This window comes from Metopolophium dirhodum, chromosome 3 (assembly GCF_019925205.1).
Source record: "Metopolophium dirhodum isolate CAU chromosome 3, ASM1992520v1, whole genome shotgun sequence".
In the NCBI taxonomy this organism is placed as follows: Eukaryota; Metazoa; Arthropoda; class Insecta; order Hemiptera; family Aphididae; genus Metopolophium; species Metopolophium dirhodum.
The window spans coordinates 14,920,487-14,946,745 of NC_083562.1; the positions used below are offsets into that span (position 1 = coordinate 14,920,487).

General features: G+C 29.4%; 4 protein-coding genes across 10 annotated transcripts in view; 2 read left to right on the top strand and 2 right to left on the bottom strand.

The window, feature by feature from the left end:
* Window positions 1-4,406, top strand: part of LOC132940394 (uncharacterized) — a 76,785-nt gene extending 72,379 nt beyond the window's left edge. For all 5 annotated transcript variants that reach the window (XM_061007979.1, XM_061007980.1, XM_061007982.1 and 2 more), the window contains 3 exons: window positions 839-1,017; window positions 2,157-2,344; window positions 3,617-4,406. In XM_061007979.1, coding sequence (XP_060863962.1) covers window positions 839-1,017; window positions 2,157-2,344; window positions 3,617-3,902 — 653 coding nt within the window. In that variant the 3' untranslated portion in view covers window positions 3,903-4,406. The remainder of the gene's footprint in view (window positions 1-838; window positions 1,018-2,156; window positions 2,345-3,616) is intronic.
* A 4,647-nt stretch (window positions 4,407-9,053) lies between these two features.
* Window positions 9,054-10,280, top strand: LOC132940561 (zinc finger MYM-type protein 1-like). Its single transcript, XM_061008294.1, has one exon. It carries the CDS (start codon window positions 9,054-9,056, stop codon window positions 10,278-10,280), a length of 1,227 nt encoding a protein of 408 aa, XP_060864277.1.
* An 11,277-nt stretch (window positions 10,281-21,557) lies between these two features.
* On the bottom strand, window positions 21,558-24,580 carry LOC132941264 (zinc finger protein 85-like). 3 transcript variants are annotated; one of them, XM_061009240.1, is made up of 6 exons: window positions 24,469-24,580; window positions 24,328-24,393; window positions 23,749-23,839; window positions 22,711-22,768; window positions 22,460-22,511; window positions 21,558-22,394 (listed from the first exon to the last, which is right to left on the bottom strand). In XM_061009240.1, the coding sequence occupies exons 3-6, from the start codon at window positions 23,825-23,827 to the stop codon at window positions 21,903-21,905; spliced, it is 681 nt and encodes a 226-aa protein (XP_060865223.1). In that variant the 5' UTR covers window positions 23,828-23,839; window positions 24,328-24,393; window positions 24,469-24,580; the 3' UTR covers window positions 21,558-21,902. The 3 variants fall into 3 exon arrangements, with proteins under 3 accessions (XP_060865223.1, XP_060865224.1, XP_060865222.1); XM_061009241.1 differs by having other exon boundaries at window positions 24,324-24,393; XM_061009239.1 differs by having other exon boundaries at window positions 24,324-24,574.
* Window positions 24,581-24,873: 293 nt separating this feature from the next.
* On the bottom strand, window positions 24,874-25,583 carry LOC132940793 (uncharacterized). The gene is made up of 3 exons (XM_061008537.1): window positions 25,396-25,583; window positions 25,044-25,265; window positions 24,874-24,973 (listed from the first exon to the last, which is right to left on the bottom strand). The coding sequence occupies exons 1-2, from the start codon at window positions 25,581-25,583 to the stop codon at window positions 25,121-25,123; spliced, it is 333 nt and encodes a 110-aa protein (XP_060864520.1). The 3' UTR covers window positions 24,874-24,973; window positions 25,044-25,120.
* Window positions 25,584-26,259: the final 676 nt, after the last annotated feature.

Genomic DNA, 26,259 nt, shown 5'->3' on the forward strand with positions numbered 1-26,259 from the left:
TATTCTTCTCTTTCAGCATTTAATCTTTAATAATAATTACATTTTATACATCCCACGGCGCTGTGAATTTTTTTTCAGTTTATAGAATCGTTTCTGTTGTATTATGATTTTTTCATGATGAGTGTTAATTATTTTTACGACCTGGTAACTTTATTTCATTTCGAAATGCAACTGTTCATTACCAAAATTAAAACGGTGTTTCATTAAACTATGAAATATTGAGCTGACGCATAGTCACATAAATTAAACCCGTAACATCAAGCTGTGTTTGTACTTTGAGCAACACTTCAGAAATGAATCATTAAACAATATTATAAAAAAAACTAATTTTTCTAAGAAATATATACAACATTGAAGGTATGTGGTGAAAATGGAATCGAATTTACCGAATAGATAAATTGCTTTCCATAAAATTCTATACTTACTGAACGGAAACTTAAGTTATTTATCTGTCGGTTTAGGCTAATAGTCAAATATCAGCCTAAATTCCATTGTGTTTTCGATAATAACAAATGATATTATCAATGAAAAAAATATATCAAATTGTTTAAAAGAAAATCAATATGCAAGTTTCAATGCGTCAATATACCGTCTATATAAAAAAATCCTATGTTCATTCATAAACCTCTGTACACAATAATAATTGATTTTTGGAGAATGTTGTACACTGGAATTAGTTTCTGTATCATATTAATAAAGTCCAACAATGTAATAACAAAGCGTGTAATTAGACAAATATTACAATAACAATATTATGGGAATGGTTTATAATTTCTTCGGCTTTCACTGACTCGTGTGATATGTGTGTTATTACTTATTACTTATTGTGTTTCATTAGGTGTCGTGCCTCCGTTACAAGCACAAAGGCAAGATCTGATAGCAGAATTAAAAATGTCCAAAGATATTAACGGCATTAAAAAGATGAAAGTGGAAAAAGTCAAAATGGACGAGATGAGCGAAAAACAAAAGATCAACGAGATCACCAAACAATTGTCGCCCGACAATATCATAGATCAGGTACCTATTTTGTTATATAAAATATTATAACTGATATATTATTATAGGTACGTATAATTATAATATTCGTATTCGAATATTATTATTATAGGTACGTATAATTATAATATTCGTATTCGAATATTAAGCCTAATCTCACTAGGGGCTACCGGATTTAGTTTTTTTTCGGGTTAATGGTAATCACATATTTATTAGTTTTGATAATATATCAGTATTATAATTACATGTATCTTCAAAAGAATTTCTTTCTGAATACTAGGCATATTATTATTCTATAGTTGCATTCAATGTTGTAGCTATAAGTGTTAAAAAATATTAATTACTCACGTTCTAATAATTATTAAGTTATATGAATTAAAAACAGGTTGATTTCTAACTATAATCAATTTTATCGCACTATCTTTCTATATTAATTATATGTTTCCGGATGATTCGATAACCTAAGAAAATACAAGATTATGGTTGATAGGAATTTTCAACTTTTATTTACTAAAATAGAAAGATTATGGTTCATATAATAATTCTTACCATTTTTTTATTTATTTATAATAAAATAATAATAGATACTATTATACTGTTTTTAATTTATGATTTAAATTCCGCAGTTAAACATAAAATATATAGGGAATTTCAAATTTTAAAACGTTAATCTGATATATGTTGTACACACACCGTCAATCATAATCGTGACTAAACCAATGCGATATTCAATTGCCATTCCATTTACACGCATTTCACTCTAGGCATAAAAATATCTGAAAGCTGTAGGTATTATACGCGATTTCACCTCATGTTAGACATCAAGACGGGCAATGACGTTATTTTTCGTGCGATTCTCGTCGGTCGTTAATTACGTTATGTTTCTAATTAATTATAATATATTATGTTTGGTGTCGGTGTAACTCGTTTATCATTTGAAACATATTCGTTTAGCTGTTTCTATATTTCTATTTCAGTTTAGTATGTACACTATATTATCACCATAAACATATAACAATAATTAATAACTATAATATCAACTAGGTAGTCTATACAAATAATAAATAAATATGTTATTATTTTGTATGTGTTGCACACATGCATGGTAGCTGATAACATTTCAAAAATATATATTTATGTTGTAAATGTTTATCTTATAGATCCCGGAAAAGGACGCCAACGGTAATGTGATACCCGCGTGGAAGCGTCAGATGATGGCTAAAAAGGCAGCGGAAAAAGCACGAAAGGACATGGAGGAGGAGCTTAGCCGGCAGGCCGAAGAAAAGCGTTTGCAATCTCTGCCGCCGTGGAAACGGCAATTGATGCAAAACAAGAGACAAGACGACAAGTACGTTTTTGAAAAATTGTTGAGTCTATTGCTTAGTTATACGTTTCGACAGCGTCTAATTATTAGTCACTGAGATAATTGGTTGGTGTAGAAATTGTCGTCGTCACGGTTTGATTTCCCGCGAGTACATATAGCTGTTGTTGTTTTCTCTGAAAATATAGCCAGTCTCTACCTCGCCGTGTGTATGTGTGTAGGTGTGCGCGTGTAATGCATGTCTGTGAATTAAAAGTTAAATGTAATAACTAATTGTCTTTAATAAATTTAAACTACTAATATAACAAGGCATTTTAGCATCGTTAAATTTTCAATTCGATGCTTGAACAAATTCAATTTCGATAACAATTTTAATGATTATACATCAACCACATAAGTTGAAAACAATATTAGTGTTAATTGCGTAATGCATACCCACGCGATTTACATACTAATCCACATTCGAAGAGTTCGAGAGTGTACGTCAAACAAAATACATTATCACATTTTCAATAATTTAATAAACCTTATTTTATATCCGAGCTAATCTGTTGAGGAATACTTCCAATAAAATTAATTACGTCCCAAGACAAGCAACGCGATTATAAATGTTTGCAATGCAGAGCAGAAGCATGTAGAACAGAAGTATATCATCGTTTAATAGTTACTTATTAACTATTTCTACTATTATTTGATATATAAATTACAATATGAATAGCTCTTAGTAAATTATAATATATAGTTAATAAAAAACTACTAAGTACAAACGTTTTGTAAACACTTATAAGTTATACGAATCACAAAAAAGCTTACCCCTTTTTTCCCCTAAAAATCAAATGAAAGAGCCGATGTGTGTTTTAATTTTAAATTAAATTTTCACTGATGTCCGATAGTTGACTTACTACTGAGAACAATTTGCTATCAGTAATATATTATAGTATAAAAAACAAATAAAAATAGAAAATAAAAATGATATTCCTAGTTGCTTACATTTTAATCGAATTTCCTACTTGGTCTGTCCATAATCCATTACAACAGGAACTGAACTATAAGTTATAACTATATCAAGTATAATATGGCCTGGTAATGACTTAAAAAGAAAAGCTGCAAACATTTTGTCACTATCGATTAAAAAAAATTAAATTACGTACCTATAATGGGTATCAAGGAAGAACTGACACTGTGGTAGCACATTGTCTTTTTATGGTCGGTCAGTCATAAAATATAACTTTTCTGAAAATAAAAAATGTCAAGTGGTTTCGTTGCATTTTCACTAACAGAAAGTTGTTGTCTGCTTAGGCTGTCGACCAATGGGAAACCACCACCAGCTTTCGTGGGCAAGGTGACGTTTGCCGAATCTGCAGCGGACGGTCAAAACAAGGAAAACGATCAGCCGGCAGTGGAAGATGAACCAGTGGCGGAGACGGATGAGAAACCCACGGCGCCACAGCCTCCTTCGCAGCCACAGCAAAAAGTATCCAACAACAATGCAAAAGACTCCGACGGCGACGAGGGTCTTGCCAAAATCATTCCGTGGAGAGCTCAGCTGAGGAAGACCAACAGCACTCTTAATCTTTTAGAGTAATATACCGCCTATATATACGCAATACTGTTCCATATTATTATTATTTTTATTATTTATATACATATTATACTTACGATTATTAATTTTATTATCATATACATATATAGATATAATATACTTAAATAATATTTATAATTTATACGATACACATCATATATTGTATACTATTTTATTATAAACGTTGTCTTCTCTATGCTGTTAATGATTAAAAACAAAAATTCACAATAATAATTGTGCGTAAACGTTAAGGACCAGATTCAAGCGTATAGGCATATTATATAGTATAGTTTTATATATTATACAATGTACTACAATATTATATTATTTAAACTATAATGTCTTATGTCTACATTAACACATTATAGTATCTATGTACGATGTTCTAATATATTATTCTCACGCGCTGCATGTTTAAATAAACCCTAAGACATTGTTGTTTTTTTTTTTACTTTACTTAACTTATTTTGTATACTCTCAAAATATAGAATATCGATTTCCATTTGACAGCGTGTATATGAGTTGTCATCGTCCTTTTCTCAATAAATAAATTATAAATTTCGTGTTTTTGAATTGCCTCGTGTGCTGAAATGTATATGGTACCTATAGCTGATATTAATATTCTGCTACTGCTAGGTATATGTAATTTACGTAAAGCTGAGTAATGTCTACTAAAAAAAAAAAGGTGGGTAAGAGGATGTCACTCTGCTGTACAGTAAGTTACAAGTGGGTTTCACTGTAATGGATGGTGTAAAATTTGAATTCAATGATATAATATCATTGTATAAGAAAAACGATTCTGAGCGAAAACGGTCAGTCAGCCTATGATATAACCAAATATATTTGATGATATTATTGTGAATAAAGTAATTTATTTATAACCTATTGACGCGGAGCCTTGTTTTAAATTTTCAATCCTTAGCTATAAAAGTTGAACATTTTATAAATTTTTAACTACAAAACAATTATTAAATTATAAATTTGATAAATTTTGTCAAAATTAAAACTTTAAATGATTATAAAAAAAAATTGTAACTATGTATTTTTAATATTTTTTAACTGCTATTGTAACAATATATCAGGAGCCTTGTATTAACTTTTCACGCTTTTTTATCCAACAAATAGCATTTTATTGATATTTATAGAAAAAAAAAACTAAAAAAATTGAAAACTGACAATGTCCGTTATCAGCTCAAAAAGAGTCAAATTATTTTAAAAATGTTATCGTGTATAGAAAATGCTAATACAAACATTCAGTGAAATTTTTAAGTATCTACAGTCATACGTTTTTTTATTACAACAAAATAAGAAAAATCGTTACATGAGATATCGAGTAAATATCAAATGTTGTAAAAATATGAAATTCAAACGCTCATAAAAATTTAATTTGACTTTCTTGTAGACATTTTTTTTTTTGATAAAGGTAGATAAACTTATGGATAATCTTGTATTACATTTTCAATTCTTAGATTAAAAAAGAAAAATTTTTATGAATTCTCAATTCAAAATAATTTGCTAATTTTCATGATTTTTTCGTATTTTGTCAATATTTAATAAAATAAATATGAAATATTTTGTTGCACATAATGGTAAACATAATGTAATGAAATAACTAATAAGTTTAAATGAAATTAAACCTTATCTTGAACAGTTCAATGTGTTTGGATATTAATTTATTTTAGAAACATAGTTTCAAAAAAAATGATTTATTGATCTATTTACTTTATTTCATTATTTGTATCTCAATATTCTAATATAAAACATTGCAATATATTGGTACGCATTACTTGCCTTCACAGTCAGGAGACCGAAGTAAGGGAAATTATTGAGGCCTCAATTGCACTTACATTCGGCACAGGGACGCGGAACTTGATACCTATACAATTTGTTATATGCTTTTGAATGCTTATGTATAGACAGATACGGTTGATTCGGCTTTGTACACGAGCCCTTGACAGTTGACACTGTACTTGTAATTTGTATGGCCGGTATTATTTGGTGGTATCTTGGTCTGCGAGGTCTTCGGACTCGTTCGCTATGAAATTTGAAATCAATGAAAGACACGATTTACCACATTCAGTGTTGTACCTTTGCTTACTTGTACCCGAAATCCATAGATAATATATAAATATATAATTATCTATGGATATATATTATACGGCTAATATGAGAACTATGATCCGAGCGTGTGCGCTGTCTCGTTACAAAGCACGATTTAAGATATTTACATCCAGTGGCGTTTATAGGGGGGGAATTTTTTTAATTAATGTATCAACTAAAACCCAACAGCGCAACACGGGATAAAACAAAAATGAAAATTGCAGGCGAGGCGATGCGTATAAATAAAAATAGTTGTTCTGTTGTTCACTTAATTTATATGAAATAGGTATTACTAGGTAATTAAGATAATGAGTAATGACCGACCGTCTTGCGATTCGTGCGTCGCGATAGTATAATATCTATACTAGGGTTGTGCTTAAAATTCAACTTTTAAAATATAATTGTGGCACCTTGCCAATTTGTTCTATATGATATAAATGAGCTGTAGGAAAAGTTTCAGGTGTAATAATTAAGTTTTAAAGGTCGCTACCAGCAGATAAAATAATGCTACAATTTCGCCAAAAATAGGTATAGTCGATAATTTCTATAGACCTATAAAGATAACGAGAAACACATTATTTCGATAATATGGGCACAATATTATAATCGATAATTTCTATAGACTCATAAAGATAGGAAGAAACATATTTCACTACGGGTGTCTTGGTCACAAATTCATAATCAGTTTACATTGTCATCGTATTCGTGTTTAATGTTTGAAATTGTTGTAGCTTTTTATACTTATTTTGTGCTCAATTTATTTTTTTTAACGTTAATCTCGCAGTTATTATAGTTTATTAAACACGTCTATCATGGCAACTAGTATTAATGCAGTGGTTTCGACGAGACAAACGACTGAAGTATGGTTGATCGGTCAGATGTCACAAAATTTAATTGAAACTAAATTACCTTCAAAAAAAGAGGTAGAACTAGAGGAGTTTCAACCAAGATATGATTATAAAGAATTATTGAACCTATGTATTATTTTCTTGGGGGGAGTTCCTAAAAAAGGTATATATTTTAGATCCCCTGGTGGACTTCATCGTGCTCAATGGATAGAAAAAGCCATATATTCCTTAAAGATATATTTATTTAGAGGACAATTTAAGCTGACGAAAAAAGAATATGTAGGAATTTGTGACATTTGTATTTTTACTGTAAGAATATACATAAAATATTGATTTCAAGCTGCTACAGCGATTTACTCACCTAGAAATAACCTACAACTATTAAAAGATTTAAAGAAATACGAAGAAGTAAATGTAATGATTTCTAAAAAAGCTATGAAGAAATTCCTTGGCCATCTTTGGTACGTATCAGAAGAACTGATCGCATTCGCCTTTTTTGACGAAAATGTTTCTCCGAAACAAAAAGAAACATGGTGGTTGCTATGCAAAATTAAGGAACGCAACCTAACCCAGTGAAACGCATAAGTTTGGAACCCGATATTGTTTTAAGAAAAAACTTAGAAGATTTTGTAACCGACAATACTCGCAAATTCTTTGACATATTAGGAATTTCTTCTCAGTTTTTTAATAAAGATGTCGACCATTGGGATGAAGACGAAGATTATAAAAAAAAATTTTCTTAATATTAGTATTTTATTAATATGAAGATTTTACTTAATATTAGGATTTTCTTAATATTAGGATTTTCTTAATATTAAGATTTTCTTAATATTAGGATTTTCTTAATATTAGGATTTTATTAATACTAGGATTTTCTTAATATTTTCTTAATATTAGGATTTCATTAATTGTAACCGACAACACTCGCAAATTCTTTGACATATTAGGAATTTCTTCTCAGTTTTTTAATAAAGATGTCGACCATTGGGATGAAGACGAAGATTATAAAAAAAAATTTTCTTAATATTAGTATTTTATTAATATGAAGATTTTACTTAATATTAGGATTTTCTTAATATTAGGATTTTCTTAATATTTTCTTAATATTAGGATTTCATTAATTGTAACCGACAACACTCGCAAATTCTTTGACATATTAAGAATTTCTTCTCAGTTTTTTAATAAAGATGTCGACCATTGGGATGAAGACGAAGATTATAAAAAAAAATTTTCTTAATATTAGTATTTTATTAATATGAAGATTTTACTTAATATTAGGATTTTCTTAATATTAGGATTTTCTTAATATTTTCTTAATATTAGGATTTCATTAATTGTAACCGACAACACTCGCAAATTCTTTGACATATTAAGAATTTCTTCTCAGTTTTTTAATAAAGATGTCGACCATTGGGATGAAGACAAAGATTATAAAAAAAGTAAAGCAATCGTTCAGTCAATGAGAGTTGTCAACGATATTGCAGAGAGAGGAGTGGCTTTGATGGAGGAATATAACAAATTACACACCACAAATGAAAAACAAAAACAGTTCCTTTTGTTACTAATAAAACAGTTTAGGCCAAAATATCCAGACAGAAAAAAATCAACTTTAATATTATAATAATGTAAATACTTGAAGAATGTAATTATAACATAGCTAATTAAAATAATAATACCTACCTTATATATAAAAATTATACTAGATAATAAAATATACAAACAATTAATTTTTTTCGAAATTTATCAATTTTCAATTCCTGGTAGCGACCTTTAAAAAAAATTCAAAAAAAAAAATTTTACATGTAATAGTATCTCCGAGGTAGGTATAAAATAATTACGAGGTGCCCTCAAATAAATTGAAGAAAAAAATTTATTTGCCCATATAAGCATCACCCTAATCTATACTATCTATAGTAATATATATCTAAATTCTATACATCTCAGTTCGTGGTATCGACTTTAACGGCCACTCAAATTCTCGATAATATACTTATTAGTTATTACGAGTTACGATCAGTAAGACGCGATGAACAGAATTTAGTTTGTTTTCTGACTGGTTGTTCCGGTATATTATTCAGTGCTTTGTACTAGTCGCGTGTGTAATTGTGTATCATTTAATCATTACGAAAAATAATATTCTGTAACGATCCAACAATCCACGTCCCACGAGGTATGAAGAAGTTCTAATAAGCATCAACTATCAAGTATGACATCACAATCTTCATTACTACATTTTTTAATAAAAAAAACCGCTGTGTCCAAGCCTAATCATAGTGATGACATTCCTTGTTCATCAAATATTACGAATAACGCCGAAATTGAAAGTAATACTGATACAACTAATTTAACTGAATTAACTGAAATGTATGATATTGGTTCATATATTAGTACAAGAATATCTGACGATAAACTTAAGTATGATTTATTGAAAAAACTATGGCAGCCTCATACTTCATACAACTTTCCAGTAGTTTCAAAAAGAAAATTGAAATTTCAGTTATCTTGGATTACTCGTTTTTCCTGGTTAGTATATTCGAAAAAACTAGAAGGTGCGTTTTGTAAAATGTGTGTATTATTTTCAAATGAAACATCGGGAAATGGTAACTCTGTAAATGTCGGTGCATTAGTTAATAAACCATTTATTAACTGGAAAAATGCTCTCGAATGTTTTACAACGCATTCAAATACTGACTATCATAAATTGTCAACGTTAAGAGCGGTTGAGTTTGTTAAAATAATAGAAAATAAAACATTTGATGTAGCTACACAAGTACATTCTTTTAAAAAAGCTCAAGTTATCGAAAATCGCTTAAAATTAATTCCAATAATAGAAACTATTATTTTTTGCGGTCGTCTAGAGTTAGTAATGAGAGGTCACGACGATAGTGGGCCTATTTTTAATTGCGAAAAAGATAATAATGACGGTAACTTTCGAGCTTTGTTAAGATATCGAGCATTAAGTGGTGATTTAACACTAAAAAATCATTTGATGAATTCATCGGGGAAATCGGTTTACATTAGTCCCATAATTCAAAATGAAATAATACAAATATGCGGTTCTCTAATTCAAAAAGAAATTGTGTTGAAAGTAAACCAATCAAAATTTTTTTCTATTTTGGCAGATGAAACTTGTGATATATCTCGCATTGAACAAATGTCTTTGTGTGTAAGATATATTGATAATGGTTTTATTAGAGAAGACTTTTTAGAATTTGTTCCTATTTATGATGCTAGTGGAAAAGGAATGGCACATACAATTATACGAGAAATTGGAAAACTAGGACTTAAAATAGAAAATTTAATCGGTCAAGGTTATGATGGGGCGAGTGCAATGAGTGGCTTGTATAGTGGTGTCCAAAAGTATATTAGAGATGAAATACCACACGCGCTTTACGTTCACTGCGCGGCTCATTCACTCAATTCAGCAATATGAAAATCTTGTACCATTCCTGAAATACGAAATTGTATTGGTTCGGTCTCAACAATTATAAATTTCTTTCGAAAATCTTCAATGAGATCTGAGGTTTTAAAAGAATGTATAAAAAAAACATATTCCAAGTACCCAACAAAGTACCCTTATAAAAATGTGTGAAACACGTTGGGTAGATCGTCACGAAAGTATATTGAGATTCAAAGATTTATACGAAGTTATAGCTTATGCATTGCATAATCTCGAAAATAATCATAATATAGAAACATCGCAACTCGCTTTTCAATTATCTAAGACTCATCGCTCGTCTCAATTTATAATAGCATTATATGTCATAGAAAAACGTTTTGCCTTTACATTGCCATTATGTAATGCATTACAAAAAGTAAATAATGATTTATCTGAATGTTGTGAAAATGTTGAAAATTGTATACAAGTTTTATCTTCTATTCGTATAAATGCCGATAAAGAATTTCAAACATTGTCTTTAGAAGTCGAACAAAAATTGAATTTATGGGATGAAACTATTCAAATACCTCGAATAACTGGGCGTTAATTGTCTCATAGTAATACGTCAGCTGAATCACCGGAACAGTATTATAAACGAACAATATTTATACCATTTATCGATTATTTTAAAAATCAATTAATAGAACGATTTTCTAAACACAACGAAATTATTTCTGTATTACAAAAGTTGATTCCAAATCTCCTCAACAAATTTAAACCTAGTTATAATGATTTTAAAAAATGTATAGACTTTTATAAACATGTTTTACCCAGTTACAACACATTTGAATCAGAATTAAAAGTATGGATAGAAAAATGCAAAAAAGTTCCTCAGAATGAGTTTTTAAAGTCTGCTATTGATACTTTCAGTAAGATATCCCCTGATTTTTTTCCAAATATATGGTGCTTGATGTCAATATTAGTTACTTTACCGGTATCAACAGCATCATCGGAAAGATCATTTTCAACGCTAAAAAGATTGAAGTCGTACTTAAGAAATAGTACAAGTGAAAATCGACTAACAGGATTAGCCCTCATGTCAATTCATCGCAGTATTTCAATAGACACTGAAGAAGTGATTAATAATTTTGCAAACCAACCTCGAAAATTGGATTTTTTGATTTGATTTGATTTATATAGGTACTAGCTCTCCGAGCGTCGCTGGGGGAGACCCCCAAACCCCCCGGGGTTGGTGAGGAGTGTTGTCGATGTCGGAAGCCGCAGTGATCTTGTGGTCTGGTCGTCAACTCAAGCCAACGCGGTGTATGGGTGATATAGAGGTCTAGTGATAGGGATCTGTGAAAAAAATTAGTAAACTGAATTTTGGATTTATGATAAGAACGGTGGATTTGTGATAAGGATGGTGGATTATTGATGAAAATTAGTGATAAGGATTTTGGATTAATGAAAAGAATAATGGATTTTGATAAGAAAAGTGGATTACTGATAAGGATGTTGGATTAATGATAAGAATGGTGGATATGTGATAAGGATGGTAAATTAGTTAACCGGACAGCTGTAAGTTTTTTACTGCCGTCAAAAACGCCAAATCAAGTAATGAAAATCAAATATTTCAGACTGCCCAACTAATCATACAGCCACCTCGATTTATTTGGGCCATTTGGGGTCTAGCCGGTCAGTCACCTACCTCTACGTTGGACTTATATGTCTCGGTGTTCATTACTGCTGCAGAAACCGCAAATTATGTAATAAATTACGTGAAAAAAAATGTAAAACATTTCGGGCGTCCATGCAAATCATATATCCGACGTCTTTTTTTGAGTGTCTAGCAGGTCAGTCACCTCGAATGACGTTCGCCGTAGTAATAAGGGTAGGCTATCCAACTTCGTCGGATAGCGGACAATTTGCGACGGCTGGGTCACATCGTCACTTTGTCAGGTATGCAATCCGACTGCGTCGAATCGCGGACAGCGTTCATTACTGTCGCCGAAAACGCAAAATTAAGTAATAAATTACGTGAAAAAAAATTCAAAACATTTCGGGCTTTTATGCAAATCATATAGCCACCGTCTTTTTAGGGTGTCTAGCAGGTCAGTCACCTCAGTGGTGCGGGTAGGCAATCCGACTTCGTCGACTATACGAAAACGATTTCTTCCACTTTACAGCTGTTGGTAAACTTTATTTATTCGGGAAAAATCCTGGTCACTGAAGATAATGTTCAAGTAAAATGTTATAGTTAAAATTAGTTATATACAAAAAAAAATATTTATATTTTATAACGTTTATTTCTCTAGGTTTTGTTACCAGCTGCAAATCTCTTGCAATTAAAAGAGTGTTGTGATTTTTTACAGTCACAACTGTGCCCGACAAATTGTATTTGCATGTACGCAATAGCTGATATTTATAGAATAACGAAATTGTTAACAAGATTATATATTTAAGAGCACTTTTCGTAAAAAATATTATTTTTTAATATGAATTTATAAGGACATGTTATTTATTGTTGTTATAATTTGATTCATAGAGAAGTTATTAATGGTGAAGAATTCGTCAATAGGGCAATTAATAAAGCGAAAAAAATGTGGAAAAGAGATGAAAAAGGTGTTGGAAATTGTGATGGAAAAGGTGATAAAACTGGAAAATAGGTGATGGAAACTGGAAAAAAGGTGGTTGAAATGGTGACGGAAAGTGGAAAAGGGTGAAAAAGATGGGGAAAGGTGATTGGAAAACGGCTGATAAAAGTGGAAAAAAGTGATGAACTGGAAAAAGGGTTATGTAAACTGTGATAAATTTGGGAAAAGATGATGGAAAATAGGTGAAGAACCAGAAAAAAGGTGATGGAGCCGGTGATAAAACTGGGGAAAGGTGATGGAAAAAAGGTGATGAACTGGAAAAAGGGTGATGGAAACTGGAAAAAAGGTGATTTAAAATTACAAAAAAAGGTGATGGAAACTGGAAAAGGTGATGAACTGGAAAAAAGGTGATTCAAACTGGATAAGGTGATGAACTGGAAAAAAGGGTAATGGAAAAAAGGTGATAAACTGGAAAAGGGTGATGGAAATTGGAAAAAAAGGTGATTTAAAATTACAAAAAAAGGTGATGGAAACTGGAAAAGATGATGAACTGGAAAAAAGGTGATGAACTGGAAAAAGGGTGATGGAAAAAAGGTGATGAACTGGAAAAAGGGTGATTTAAAATTACAAAAAAAGGTGATGGAAACTGGAAAAGGTGATGAACTGGAAAAAAGGTGATTCAAACTGGAAAAGGTGATGAACTGGAAAAAAGGGTGATGGAAAAATGGTGATAAACTGAAAAAGTGTGATGGAAAAAAGGTGATAAACTGGAAAAGGGTGATGGAAACTGGAAAAAAAGGTGATTTAAAATTACAAAAAAAGGTGATGGAAACTGGAAAAGATGATGAACTGGAAAAAAGGTGATGAACTGGAAAAAGGGTGATGGAAAAAAGGTGATGAACTGGAAAAAGGGTGATGGAAACTGGAAAAAAGGTGATTTAAAATTACAAAAAAAGGTGATGGAAACTGGAAAAGATGATGAACTGGAAAAAAGGTGATGGAACCTGGAAAAAAGGGTGATGGAAAAAAGGTGATGAACTGGAAAAAGGGTGATGGAAACTGGAAAAAAGATGATTGAAAATTATAAAAAAAGGTGATGGAAACTGGAAAAAGTGATGGAAAAGGTGATAAAATTTGAAAAGGTGATAAAAATGGAAAAAGGTGATAAAAATGGAAAATAAGAAAAAAGTTGTGATGGTAATGGAAATTGTAATGGTAATTTTTTTTTTTTATGAAACTGTTTTCGTTTAGTAGTCTGGTTGTTGCATAGATGCTAGCCTGAATTACCTTTGCCGCGAATCGTAATGACGAGATCATTGAATGTGGAGCGTAACAAAAAATAGTATGTGTGATTTGTGGGGGAAGGCAATTTCCTTCCTTGCCACATAATATACTATTTAAATGACAAACCAATGAGTGATTACTTACAGCTGGTCACAATATTTCATTACAATTTTGATGATGTTGCCTATGATTAAGAAACTTTATACATTATTCATTAGACGTTGAAGATGAATATGTAATTTACGAATCGACAATTTTCTTATCGATTTTCCTGGTTCATACCGCATTGTGATAGGTACCTACGAAATTAATTCGGTAACAATTTTAAAATACAATAATTTTTTTTTTTTTTTTAATGTTATTCGATGTGATATAAAAATATCTGCCTCCAAAGGGGAAATTAAGTGGTTGTAAGTATACAACAGTGGCACAAATACATAAACATATTCATTTTATCTGTTTCATCTGTGGGGGTGGTAAACTTGGCCCCCTCATTATGTTTTTTGATTTCTAAGTATTCAGGTGATTTACAAATTCGGGGAATATATTTACAATTATTTATAATGGATTTACAATTGTTTACAATTTGTCCGGAGTCGATAGGTGAAAGTGGGGGGGGGGGGGGGGGCAGCTTCGTGTACGTGATATTACGATGTATGCCATAATCCGTTGTCACTGGTTATGATTATCTGGTGGCTCAATAAATAATTGCTTTTTGGAAAAAAAAACAATCATGCAAAAAAAAGAATATTGGGTTAATAATACCATTGGTGATTGGTTACAGGTAAATGGTAAACATAATTTGTAATACGTAGTTTATTAGTCCAAAATATTTATACCAGGGAACCAATTTGCAATTATAAGTTGAATATTATCTATTTTTTTGCATAGTTTTGGCAAGCAACTTGACTTGCTAATTCTGAAAACCAACTTGCTATTACTTGCTAATTATTAGCTATTTTTGGGCATACTTTTGATGTGTATTGGTTAACGTTGTTCCATGCAATATTATATAAACTAAAAAAGTGTTCAATTACTTTTGGTTTTAAATTTTCCTGCAGAGTGAAATACAGTAATTATTTGAACGTATTACTGAAATTTCGTATATATTGTATTTTATTTGAGTGTTGTATAATGTTTTAAATTCATATTATGATACGAACGTATAGTTATCGTATTATACATATTATTGTTACGCGCAATATTGAGTATAACACATTTATATCTACTGTACGATTGTTAAAAATAATTGTTTTCGTATGCTATTTTTCTTGTGTGCTCCTTTTAACCCCTAACTGCTCAATTATTGAAAATTTAAATATAAAAACGTACCATGACAGATGAAAGTAAAAACAATATTGTTGTTTTGACACTTGAAGTGTATGAAAGAAAAATACAGTAAACAAACTCGGAAAGTACGTTCATTATAGACGTATATTACAAAGAGAAATCAATAGAGGAGATAAAAGTTTTTCAAACTTAAGTCATTAAATTATTTCCATATTTTATTTAACGTTTATATACATATATATATATATATTACTTGTATGTACATTTATATATTATATATATTATATTATTGTGAGTAAAGATATAAGATAATGCACGTAACAGTCAATAATTATCTCGATAACGTCGCTCACGAGGGAATACAAATCATCAAGACTTTATTTGTACATACAAATTGTATATGTAGTCCGTACTTGTAGTGGCGTATTTAGGGGACATAGGGGAGAAATTACTCAGTGGCACGAAATTCCTAGGGACGCCGACGCTAGAGGTAAACAATTTTTCAAATAATTAATGATGTTTCTACAATTTAAAATTATTCATACCATAATTATTGCATTTTTCATAATATATTTTGATTTATTGAGAAATTCAATACTTGTAGTGATAACCGTATCTTAATCAAACTAACAATTCCATTTGCACACCACGTTTTTAGACTATGTCTCTGGCACGGTTATTGATATCATAATATATGTAAGTACATTTTTTACCTTTGACCCCCCCCCCCCCCCCCACCCAAAGTACCAACTAGATTCACTATCCTATCAGAAAAGATACTGATGAAGAAAATCTAAGCATTTTTACTGTCCTAAAAGGTGATGGCAGACACAAAAATTAAAAAATTAAAAAAAAACACACATCATTGTAAAATCAATAAATTCATTGCTCCGCTAAGAGTCTAAAATTGTTGAGGCAAATTTAAAACATGTAGATTATTTATAAAATATTAATATATTTTGTTTTAAAAAAAATACTGAATGTACGTTAAAAACGTAAATTACCAAGTTACAACAAACTTTCAATCAAAATTGTACTATTGTATATTTTATAGATTACTATTAATCGTAAGTTGGTAACGATCTGCTGTTCATTAGGTGTCTAGAGACTTTAAATATATAATAAATAATATTAGGCAAATATATTTTAGGGCAAGAGATGCTGTAGCATCCCAGCATCCCAACCAGTCAACGCCTGGGCACCGCCACCAACACCCCCAAAAATCAACGGAGCCACGGCTCAAAAAAAAACCGCCTTGCCACGCCACTGAAGTACGTTGTACACAATGTACTTGATTAAACAAATTCAAAAATCTTACCTTATTTATATTTTACTTCATACCTGCAGGTCCCCACTGACTAAAATCTATCCCTCCGACGCATATAATCAAGCCTGTATATAGTAATAACGACGTGACGCCGCTAAATTAATTATTGTTGTTCATCAATTACTTATTTAAAAACAATATTTACTACACGTACCTACATAAGCAATATCAAATGGTATAGGCATATCATAATACAATATTTAACTGCCAGAATTTAATTAAATACATAATAAGTTATATTTTGTCTATTAATATACATAATTTGACTCACCTAAAAACTGTAATATTTTATTATATATTTAATATCTAACCACATAGTCATTTGACATGGGCTCAAAACCTACCTATATATTAGTTTTTTTTTTATTTAAATAAGGCTTCAACTCCTGAGGTTATTAGGCTGGCCTACCTATATAGTATCCTCACAACCAAGTTACCTCAATCACTTGAACTGTTAGTTTTGTTATTATTGTCTATTCTATAGTTGATTTCATATAATAAACATAATTAAACCTACCTATATAAGTTGTTTCAAATAGTATATAGTCATATAATCATACAATTTAATTTCCAGACTTTAATTAAATACATACATTTTTATTTTATTTATTAATATTGTATTATTTAAAATCTGTATCATCATTTGTATGTTACAACAAATTTGACTCACCTAAAATCTGTAATGAATGAAGTGGGTACTACATAGTATACATTTAGTTTAGTTATTATTAGATAATAAAAGCATTAGCTGTGTATATTTGTTATATTTTATTAATTTGATTTTATGCTAATGATTGAACCTATCAAACGATGCTTAATAAATGTAGCTAATTATTTATCAAATAGTTTAATTGATCACTTAATATTCACAACTAAACCTACCTACATAAGTAATATCAAATAGTATAGCCATATCTTTATACAATTTAACTGCGACAATTTAATTAAATACATGTAGATCTATTAGTTTATAATAATTATTGTATTATATAGTATCTGCAGAAGCTTTGTATCATACATAAAATTTATAATTAGCAAATTATATTACCTCAAACAATCAACTGCCCTAAAAACTGTAATTTATTTAGTACTACCTACATAGTAGGTATACATGTAGGTAAATTATATTACTATTGTCTAATTCAAGTATAAAAGAACCGTCCCATATATTCCATAAGTTCTATTTTGTTATTATATTAATATTATTTAGAATCTGTTGCAGTATATTTTGTATGCTACACAAAATTTATGATTACCAAATCAGACTCACCTAAAAACTGTAATATATAATGTACCCACTACATAGTATAGATATTTCATATTTAATATTTAACCACATAATCGATCCCAATAAATATTACTCAATAAATGTAGACAATAAAAGCAATAGCTGTGTATATCAATTTGTTATTTACCTTTAAATTAACTGTTTATTAATATGATTTTATGCTCTTTACTATGTAGTAGGTACCTACATAATATATTGCAGTTTTTAGGTGAGTCAGAACTGGTAATCATAAATTTAAAGTTAAATTGTATAATGATTTGGCTATACTATTTGATATTACTTATGTAGGTAGGTATTGTGTATTTAATCATGAGCATAAAATCAAATTAATAAATAGATAATTAAAAGGTAAATAATATATTACAGTTTTTAGGTGAGTCAAATTTGGTAAACAAAAATTTAGTGTGGCATACAAAATATACCCACCCGTAGTATAGTCATATCGACCAATCGATTAATAATAATATATGTATTGTAATACACTCTGCGTTGAAGTATTCGAACGTTTCCGTCACATATATATATGCCTGTATATAATAATAACGACGCCGTCCGATCTCGCTGTTCGGCGAACGAAGTACAGCCGCAGGCGGTCAATAAATTTAGCGGAGAACACGATTAAGTCATCAAGGGGGAGGTCCGACGTCTTCGAAAGGGGTAAAACTCAAATTTTGAAAAATGGGCGCCCTCGGGTTTCTGTTTTATATAGTAGGAATATTCTAGTTTTTATAATTTGTTATTAAAATAAAGTTAATTTATAATAATACTTAAATACATTTTTTTTTTGTAACCCCCCCCCCCCCCCCCCCCGAAATTAATTCCTATATACGCCACTGTTTACATCTTTATATTATATATCTTAAATCGTGTTACAGAGTAGTAACTATAATAAATCTATGATTAAATTTAATCATAGACCTTATACTGAGTATAACACCATTTATAATCAATGGTAATAATAATTTTGTGAATTATTATGTACCTACATAGAGTAATTATAATTAAGTAGGTACCAAGGTGGTAGGTACCTAATTATTATTATTCTATGATAATGTGTCAGTCGTTATAGTATAACTTATAAGTTAAAATATGATTGGTCCTCCAAAAATCCTTTGTCTGTTATACAACGCGGCGTAGTGAGTTGTTTTGTTAGAGAAATACGTGCGCGAGCCGCGGGAATATATTTTGTAATTATTGGAGCGACCCGTATACAAAACTATAAAATTCGAAACGGCGACTTCGGAAAGCGGTGTGGGCGGTGGAAGAGGTTGTTTTATGTGCGCGACTGGTTGGGTTAGTACCTACGTTAGGTTAGGCTATGTGTGCTAGTGTGCCGGGCGACTGTCAACTCAGCCCGAGGAAAAAAAATGTTCAAAAGGTCTATTGTAAGCTCGTCCCGTGTTTTTTCAGGTAAAAATGATTCAGGTGTTAACTTGGCCCGGTTTTTTTTTCAGGTAAAAACGATTGACGTGTAAACTCGGCCCGAATAAAAATATACGTATGCACTTATAATATTTTTGAGAACCATTTAGCATTACCCAGAGGACACCACATTCTCATTACCCTCCAAAAATTATTTTCATTTTCATATTATTATTCATAGTATGAAATTCGTTCTATAAATGTGAAATTGTGTAAAAATTTAAGTTATATGTTTCAGTATTAAAAAATGTGAGTAAAATATATAAATGTAAATTTGTAAGTGTAAAACTATAAGTAAAACTGTAGTGTAATAACTAACTGGGCCCCCTAACTGGGGCATCTGAACATTTGACGATATTACTAATAAATGTGAAATCAATAACTAATATTTGGGGTATATTATGGTTTAATCACTGTTATAATTGCTATAAGCTATTTAGTGTATTATTAGATGTCCTACAGACTATACTCTGTTCAAAATAAGACCGGACCTCGGCGGCGACCAGTTTTCGTTCGCGACGGTCAGGCACCTCCCCCACCATAGATCACGTGTTAGGCCGAGCCGCAGAAATAAGCCACACCCATGCGCACAACTCGGCCGCCGAGGTCCGGTCTTATTTTGAATAGAGTATAGGTACAAGACCAACGATTATATTAGTAATTAGTATATATTAGTATAACGTCCCTATATTATATATTTATATATTTGATAAACTACCCAAAAAAGTAGGTATTCATAAAGGAGCTGGTATAAATGGGTTTGGGCCGTTTACCTCCCAGTTTACCGCCCCTGACTGTACAGTACTACCAGAATTTATTATCATCGATTGGCCATTCTAAATGTGTTTGCTTTATTGTAATTTGGCGTATTTAAGTACAATATATTATGTCCAATATTAATAAAATAATAAATAACCCATACCAGTTATTAAGTAAAAATACAAAATTTGATTAAAATAGGTAAGTTAGCTTAGTAGGTTGGAGGTACAATGTACAACGTACAATTAGTAACTATATTTTGACATTTGTTGAGCTGTTATTAACTATATTAATTTGAATATAATTTATAACTAATAGATAAACAAATATGAGATAGGTATGTATTATCAAGATTATAATAATGTTCATTTACAAACACAGAATTGAAAAAATAATATTTTTGCTATTGAAATTTAAATTTACTAGAAAAAAGTATTCGAAAAATATTTGGAATACTTTTTGTGAAGTACTCGGAATATGTATTTGAAATACTTTTAAAAAGTATTTTACGCAACTCTTCATCTATTATAAAATCAAAATAACATAAACTGCACTTAAAATACCAGTTTCTATCCCTTCTCTAGTTAAAACATTTTTGAAATTCGCTCGGAAATCCTTCCGCCGCAAAATTCAAAAACAAGTAAAATACTAAAATATGTATGGAAATGGCAATCAACAGGTGTTATCAACATATAAGTTCAAAGAAAATTAACAAATTATCCATTCAATGATTGTGGTACGCAACTATGTGATAATTTGTAAAAACTTAAGTCTTTCATCTTTATCTATCAATTGTACCTACAACACTTTAAATTTTTGCTTTTGGTAAATTTATGGTTTGATATTTTTATTTATAATGATGTTATATATTGAAGGATGTAGATTTATAATAACAACAAAATATGGCATTAATGTATTATTAATCTATTAAGTGTCGAGCTCGACGGAGTTTCTACAGTGACTGATGTAGTGTGGTCAATATGGAATATAATCGATAAGTTATAGACCTAATTGCTTAATAATTCACTGTTTTTCAATTTTATATGAGTTAGAAAATGAAATCTCTCATTTTAAATAGTATATTTGGTTCATGTAATTTATAAATGTATGTTATAATTCAGAATCAGACGATGACCAGCATGAACTAAGAACATATTTTATCATCAATATCTTTGTTCATACTCAAAACTTACAATACAGCAGACCAACATTCCTGTTTTTTTAATTTGATGTTCAAATAAAAACTATAAAAGTCAGAAATAGTAAAATAAACATGTTTATAATAATTAAACAGTTAAGATTCTAAAATTTTAAAATTCACATTATTATTTCTATAAGGAATATTGAGTTTTTTGACATTAGGTACTTACATAAAAATGGAGTATTGTATATTTGAAAATTAAAATGTTAATTTTGTTGACAAATAATAAATACATACTATACTTAAGTATTATAATACTATATGTTATAACATAAATCAATTGATATTAAAGATGAGTTAAAATAATGTGTGTAGGTATAATATTTAAAGCAAATTACAAATGTATAAAATTAGCAAGACTTTAAAATGAAAATAGTTTATAAAAAAAAAAAACAAAATTACAATTACAATACATTAATATATTACAATTAATATCATGTTTTATTTAAACATTATATAATATAGGTATTGTTTAAATTGCAAATTAATATTAGTTATTTGATGAAATGTATCAGGTGATGTATTTTATGATGGTATCACGCTCTGTAAAACTCATTTTACATGTACAACATGATAAACAGTGTATGCCTTCACTGTGTATTTTTATGTGATTAGTCAAATTTTTAGAACGTTTGTCAAATGAGAACATATTAATGTGGTCCAGAAAATCATCAAATTGCTTAAAAGTTTTAAAACAAAATAGACATTTTATAATTTCTTGTTCATGAAGTGCATCATGTTTGGATAAATTATTAGGGTTTCTAAATGTTTTATCACATAGCTTACACTCGTATACTACCATATCATGTTTGTGAGTTGCTTTGTGTCTATTAAATATTGAAAGATAAAAAAATGTCTTGTCACAAATATCACATTTATATGAAGCCTTATGAGATTGCATATGAATAGCAAAATAGTTCTTTGAGAATAACTGTTTGCATACATTGCATTTTACTTCATCATCTTTGATAAAATTGGACACATTTTCATGTTTTAATTGTTTCTAAAATTAATAAAAAAATTAATAAAATTAATAATTTTCTATTTTGGTAAAATATGAATACTAACCTTATTTGCTTTTTTATTTTTTTTCTTCAATTTTTTTACAATTGTTCTTAATCTAAAATCAACAGTTATTATTTAAAATATAGTATATACAATATACATAATGAATATCATATACAAATTACAAGCAAAAGTACACACAATTATTTAAAAAAGGCATAATATTTTATAACTAAAATATACAAGCAATGTATTATAATGTGCATTTTGAAAGTCTATAAAATGTTATTATTGTTATTTATTCAATAACTTACAATAATGTAAACTCTTCATCATCTATTGAACTTTTTGAAGAGGCGGTAGTAGTAGCATCTAAACATTAAAAAAGCAGTTATAATTAATTAAACAAATTGATTTGCCTATAGGGCGATTGGTACAAAAAATAAATTATTTCCATGTCTCTTATTTAAATTTATTATTTTATTATTTTACATTGATTTTAAATAATAACTAATCCAATTATTTTTAAATCCCTAAACATTTGTATAAAATATATATAAAAAAAATAATTCCTTCAAATATTGAAGCATCAGATTTACAGTTTCAAGATATTTTTAAAAACTCATTAAAGTTAGGTACCACATTTATTTTTATTAACTGAATTCTCTCATTCATATCCAACAATAAAGAATATGGCTGCAAAATACTTAAATATGATGTTTAAATCTACATACACATGTAAACAAGCCTATTCTCACTTGAAAAAATTAAAAACCTGTATCAATCATACACATGACAGATGACCATGACAATCTAACCTAACCATTTACGAATGACAACCATAATCAATTATAATGTAGAAATTGAAAAAAAATATTAGGCATTTTATTTTTAAATTTGATCATGCCTACAGTTACCTAATACCATATTACCTAATAATAATTTATTTATTCTAGGTAGGTAAAATTATAATTTTAAAAGTTAAATTGCTTATTAAATAAATATAGGTGTAAAGGTAAAATTATAATTATTATTTTATCATATTAAAGAAAATAAGTTTTTTTTTTGAACAATTTTATTTTTAAGCTGGTTGCATGTAATTTCTTTATCATTTTTGAAGGTGATCCATTAGTTCAAAGACAGGGCATAGGTACCGCTAGTCGCTACCTACCCTTGTTAGATTATTATATTTTATTTAACAAATTCTGTCTCCTGTCTCACATAGTTATGCACTTTGGTATTTGGGACTCTAATTTTTTAATAATTTAATTTGAACGTAAAGCTATATAATTCAATAAATTTTTCGATATTTAATATTCTTAAAATATTAAAAATAATAGGTAATTAAGGACCTTTGGTTTTTTTTTCTTTCTTGCGGATACGGATTTCATTTCTTCTTATATTTGATACAAAATCGTCTTTAATTGCCATGTTTTTCTCAATCTGCAATCATAAAATATAAGTCATACAATTTAATTACCTACGCTATATAGAAAGTAATAAAGTAATTACCTACAGAACAAATTAATTGAAAAATAATACAAATAAATTAAAAGAAATTATTGGCTAACTAATAGTAAAAATGAAGATCCTATAAAGAGTTTTATATATCTTAATTCTTGGATATTACTTAGGTACCTAGTTTGTTACAATAATTGTACCTATGGTACATTGTAAGTGCTACATGCTATATTGCAAATCTGTGTTACCTACTATTTCTATTAAATACATTATTCTTAAATTATTTTAATTTAAATAGTATTAGGTACCATTGATTAAGTATATATTTTAATCAATGGTAGTACCATAGAACAATAGTAGGTACAATACTACAATATAGAGCAATAAATTCTTTGTTTCTAGTGCCTAACTTTAGTTTCGTAACAATAGGTACAAATAATAATAGTAAATTGAATTAGGTACCTACCTACCTTATGTATTATATACTGTTATGTGGTAGACACTATATAGTATACGGTAGTACAAAGAACTGAGAACTGAGAAAAATTAAGGTATTAATAAAAAGTCAACAGATGAGAATTATTAATAATTAAATATGATTAAACATTTACACGTGAAATTATTATCGTTTTCCATACACCTAAACGACACAAAAATTAAAAAATGTATTAAACACATTAATTATTACTAATTTGTAATCGTATAGGCCATAACCCAAAAACATATTTGTATTTACTATTTTGTAATATCTGTATGTTTTATCAATGACACCTTATCAATCTAGTACTGCGGTCCATACTCCATAGAATAATATTATAGTCTAATAAGCTTAACAAGTCTATAAATAAAACGGAAAATGTTGTTATACACATAATATAAATATTACAATGTATAATTCACAGCTTGACCTTTTTATAAAATAAAACCATAATTATTATACTAATACACTATAGGTATCATAATATTAAATAATAGGGGGCTTGCACCAATGCCACGACTATTTACTAGTCTGACCTAATACTACTCCGATTTATAAAATATATAGAGCGACAACGAATATAGCGAATTGCTCGAAGAGCTTGTTCAGCTCGTGCCTCCATAGCTGCATTTGGGAATCTAAAAAGAGAAAAATTAGTTCAAGTATTTAGCACATTTCCGCAGTTTATATTATGAAATATAGGTCTACCTTCTGTCCTTCTAGCTTCTTCTTCAAAAATCGTTCTAGCTGATGTTCCCTCCACTAAAGCTTGCTGTCTCAGCGCTTCATTGAATGAATGCACCAATTTCAATGTCGAGCCCGTAATGATGGTCATGTCCACAATACATAACAATTGGCGCATTTACCGGATATAAAGACATTGATGCTGTTGACCTACAACCTTGTTCATACCGTGAACTTCGAAGTTGCCTGTATAATATATAATATTATATTTATTTATTTAGCAACAAAAGTACAAGTTATATAAGTTTATTTTATTTTTAGTAGCTCTAATTTACTGCAGCAGGTGCCAGGTATATGATATTATTTTAGTACTTACCGTCGATTTGTTAATACATTGTTTTGTACATAAGTATATCCAAGCGGATCGGCGTACACCATGTGTCCTCTGAGCCCCGGGATTCTTCTAGACGCTTGAGCCCCTTCCTCATTGTTTTTCATTCCACTGATAGGTGACCTCGACCGTGATCTTTCATTACGTTCATACAAGTTGAATTTATATAGCATAATAATTTATAATACTGTTTAATATAAACTACTAAGTACCCAATAATTTGTATTTAGTCATAAAGAATTATTTAGTTTGTAATATTATATTTATGTTTTTATTAAAGTGCCCACTAATATTTATAAAATTTATTTTGGATTTGTATTTAGTAATAAATAATTGCCAAGTTTGCATAAAATAATGTAGCACCTAGATGTGAATTCAATAAAATGTATCAATCTGTAAATTAACCATAGGCGTAATTTCAACTTTTGACTGGTGGGGGGGGGGGGGGATAAGCCCCCCCCACAAATTTGCGCCTATGAAATTAACTCAGTAGAAACTCAGATCATTATAATTTTAATAGGTAATTAAAAAAAGCGGGTAAGTATATATTGCTCTGCTGTACAGTAGGTTACAAGTGAGTCACTGTAATGGAATGTATAAAATTTGAACTCAATGATTTAATAATATCATTCTGAGCAAAGACGGTCAGCCTATAATGTTACCAAGTAGGTATATTTTATGATATTACTGTGATTAAAGTACCTAATTAATTGTAGTATTAGGCATAAGCTAGTATTTTAATAGTATCTACTACAGTAGATTTATTCATTTTTTCTAAAAAAAAATACATTTTAAAATGTCATTGTGTGTATAAAATATAATAATATATTCTAAAAGTTTAATATAATA

Bases quoted from the DNA above. Each gene is read 5' to 3' on its own strand.
- LOC132940561 (XM_061008294.1), top strand. From the start codon at position 9,054: ATGACATCACAATCTTCATTACTACATTTTTTAATAAAAAAAACCGCT.
- LOC132941264 (XM_061009240.1), bottom strand. From the start codon at position 23,827: ATGGCAATTAAAGACGATTTTGTATCAAATATAAGAAGAAATGAAATC. The intron at 22,769-23,748 runs GTCCTTAATTAC...TTTAATGTTTAG, and splicing joins GAAAGAAAAAAAAACCAAAG to ATGCTACTACTACCGCCTCT. The intron at 22,512-22,710 runs GTAAGTTATTGA...TGTTGATTTTAG, and splicing joins GATGAAGAGTTTACATTATT to ATTAAGAACAATTGTAAAAA.
- LOC132940793 (XM_061008537.1), bottom strand. From the start codon at position 25,583: ATGCTATATAAATTCAACTTGTATGAACGTAATGAAAGATCACGGTCG. The intron at 25,266-25,395 runs GTAAGTACTAAA...TATATTATACAG, and splicing joins AATGTATTAACAAATCGACG to GCAACTTCGAAGTTCACGGT.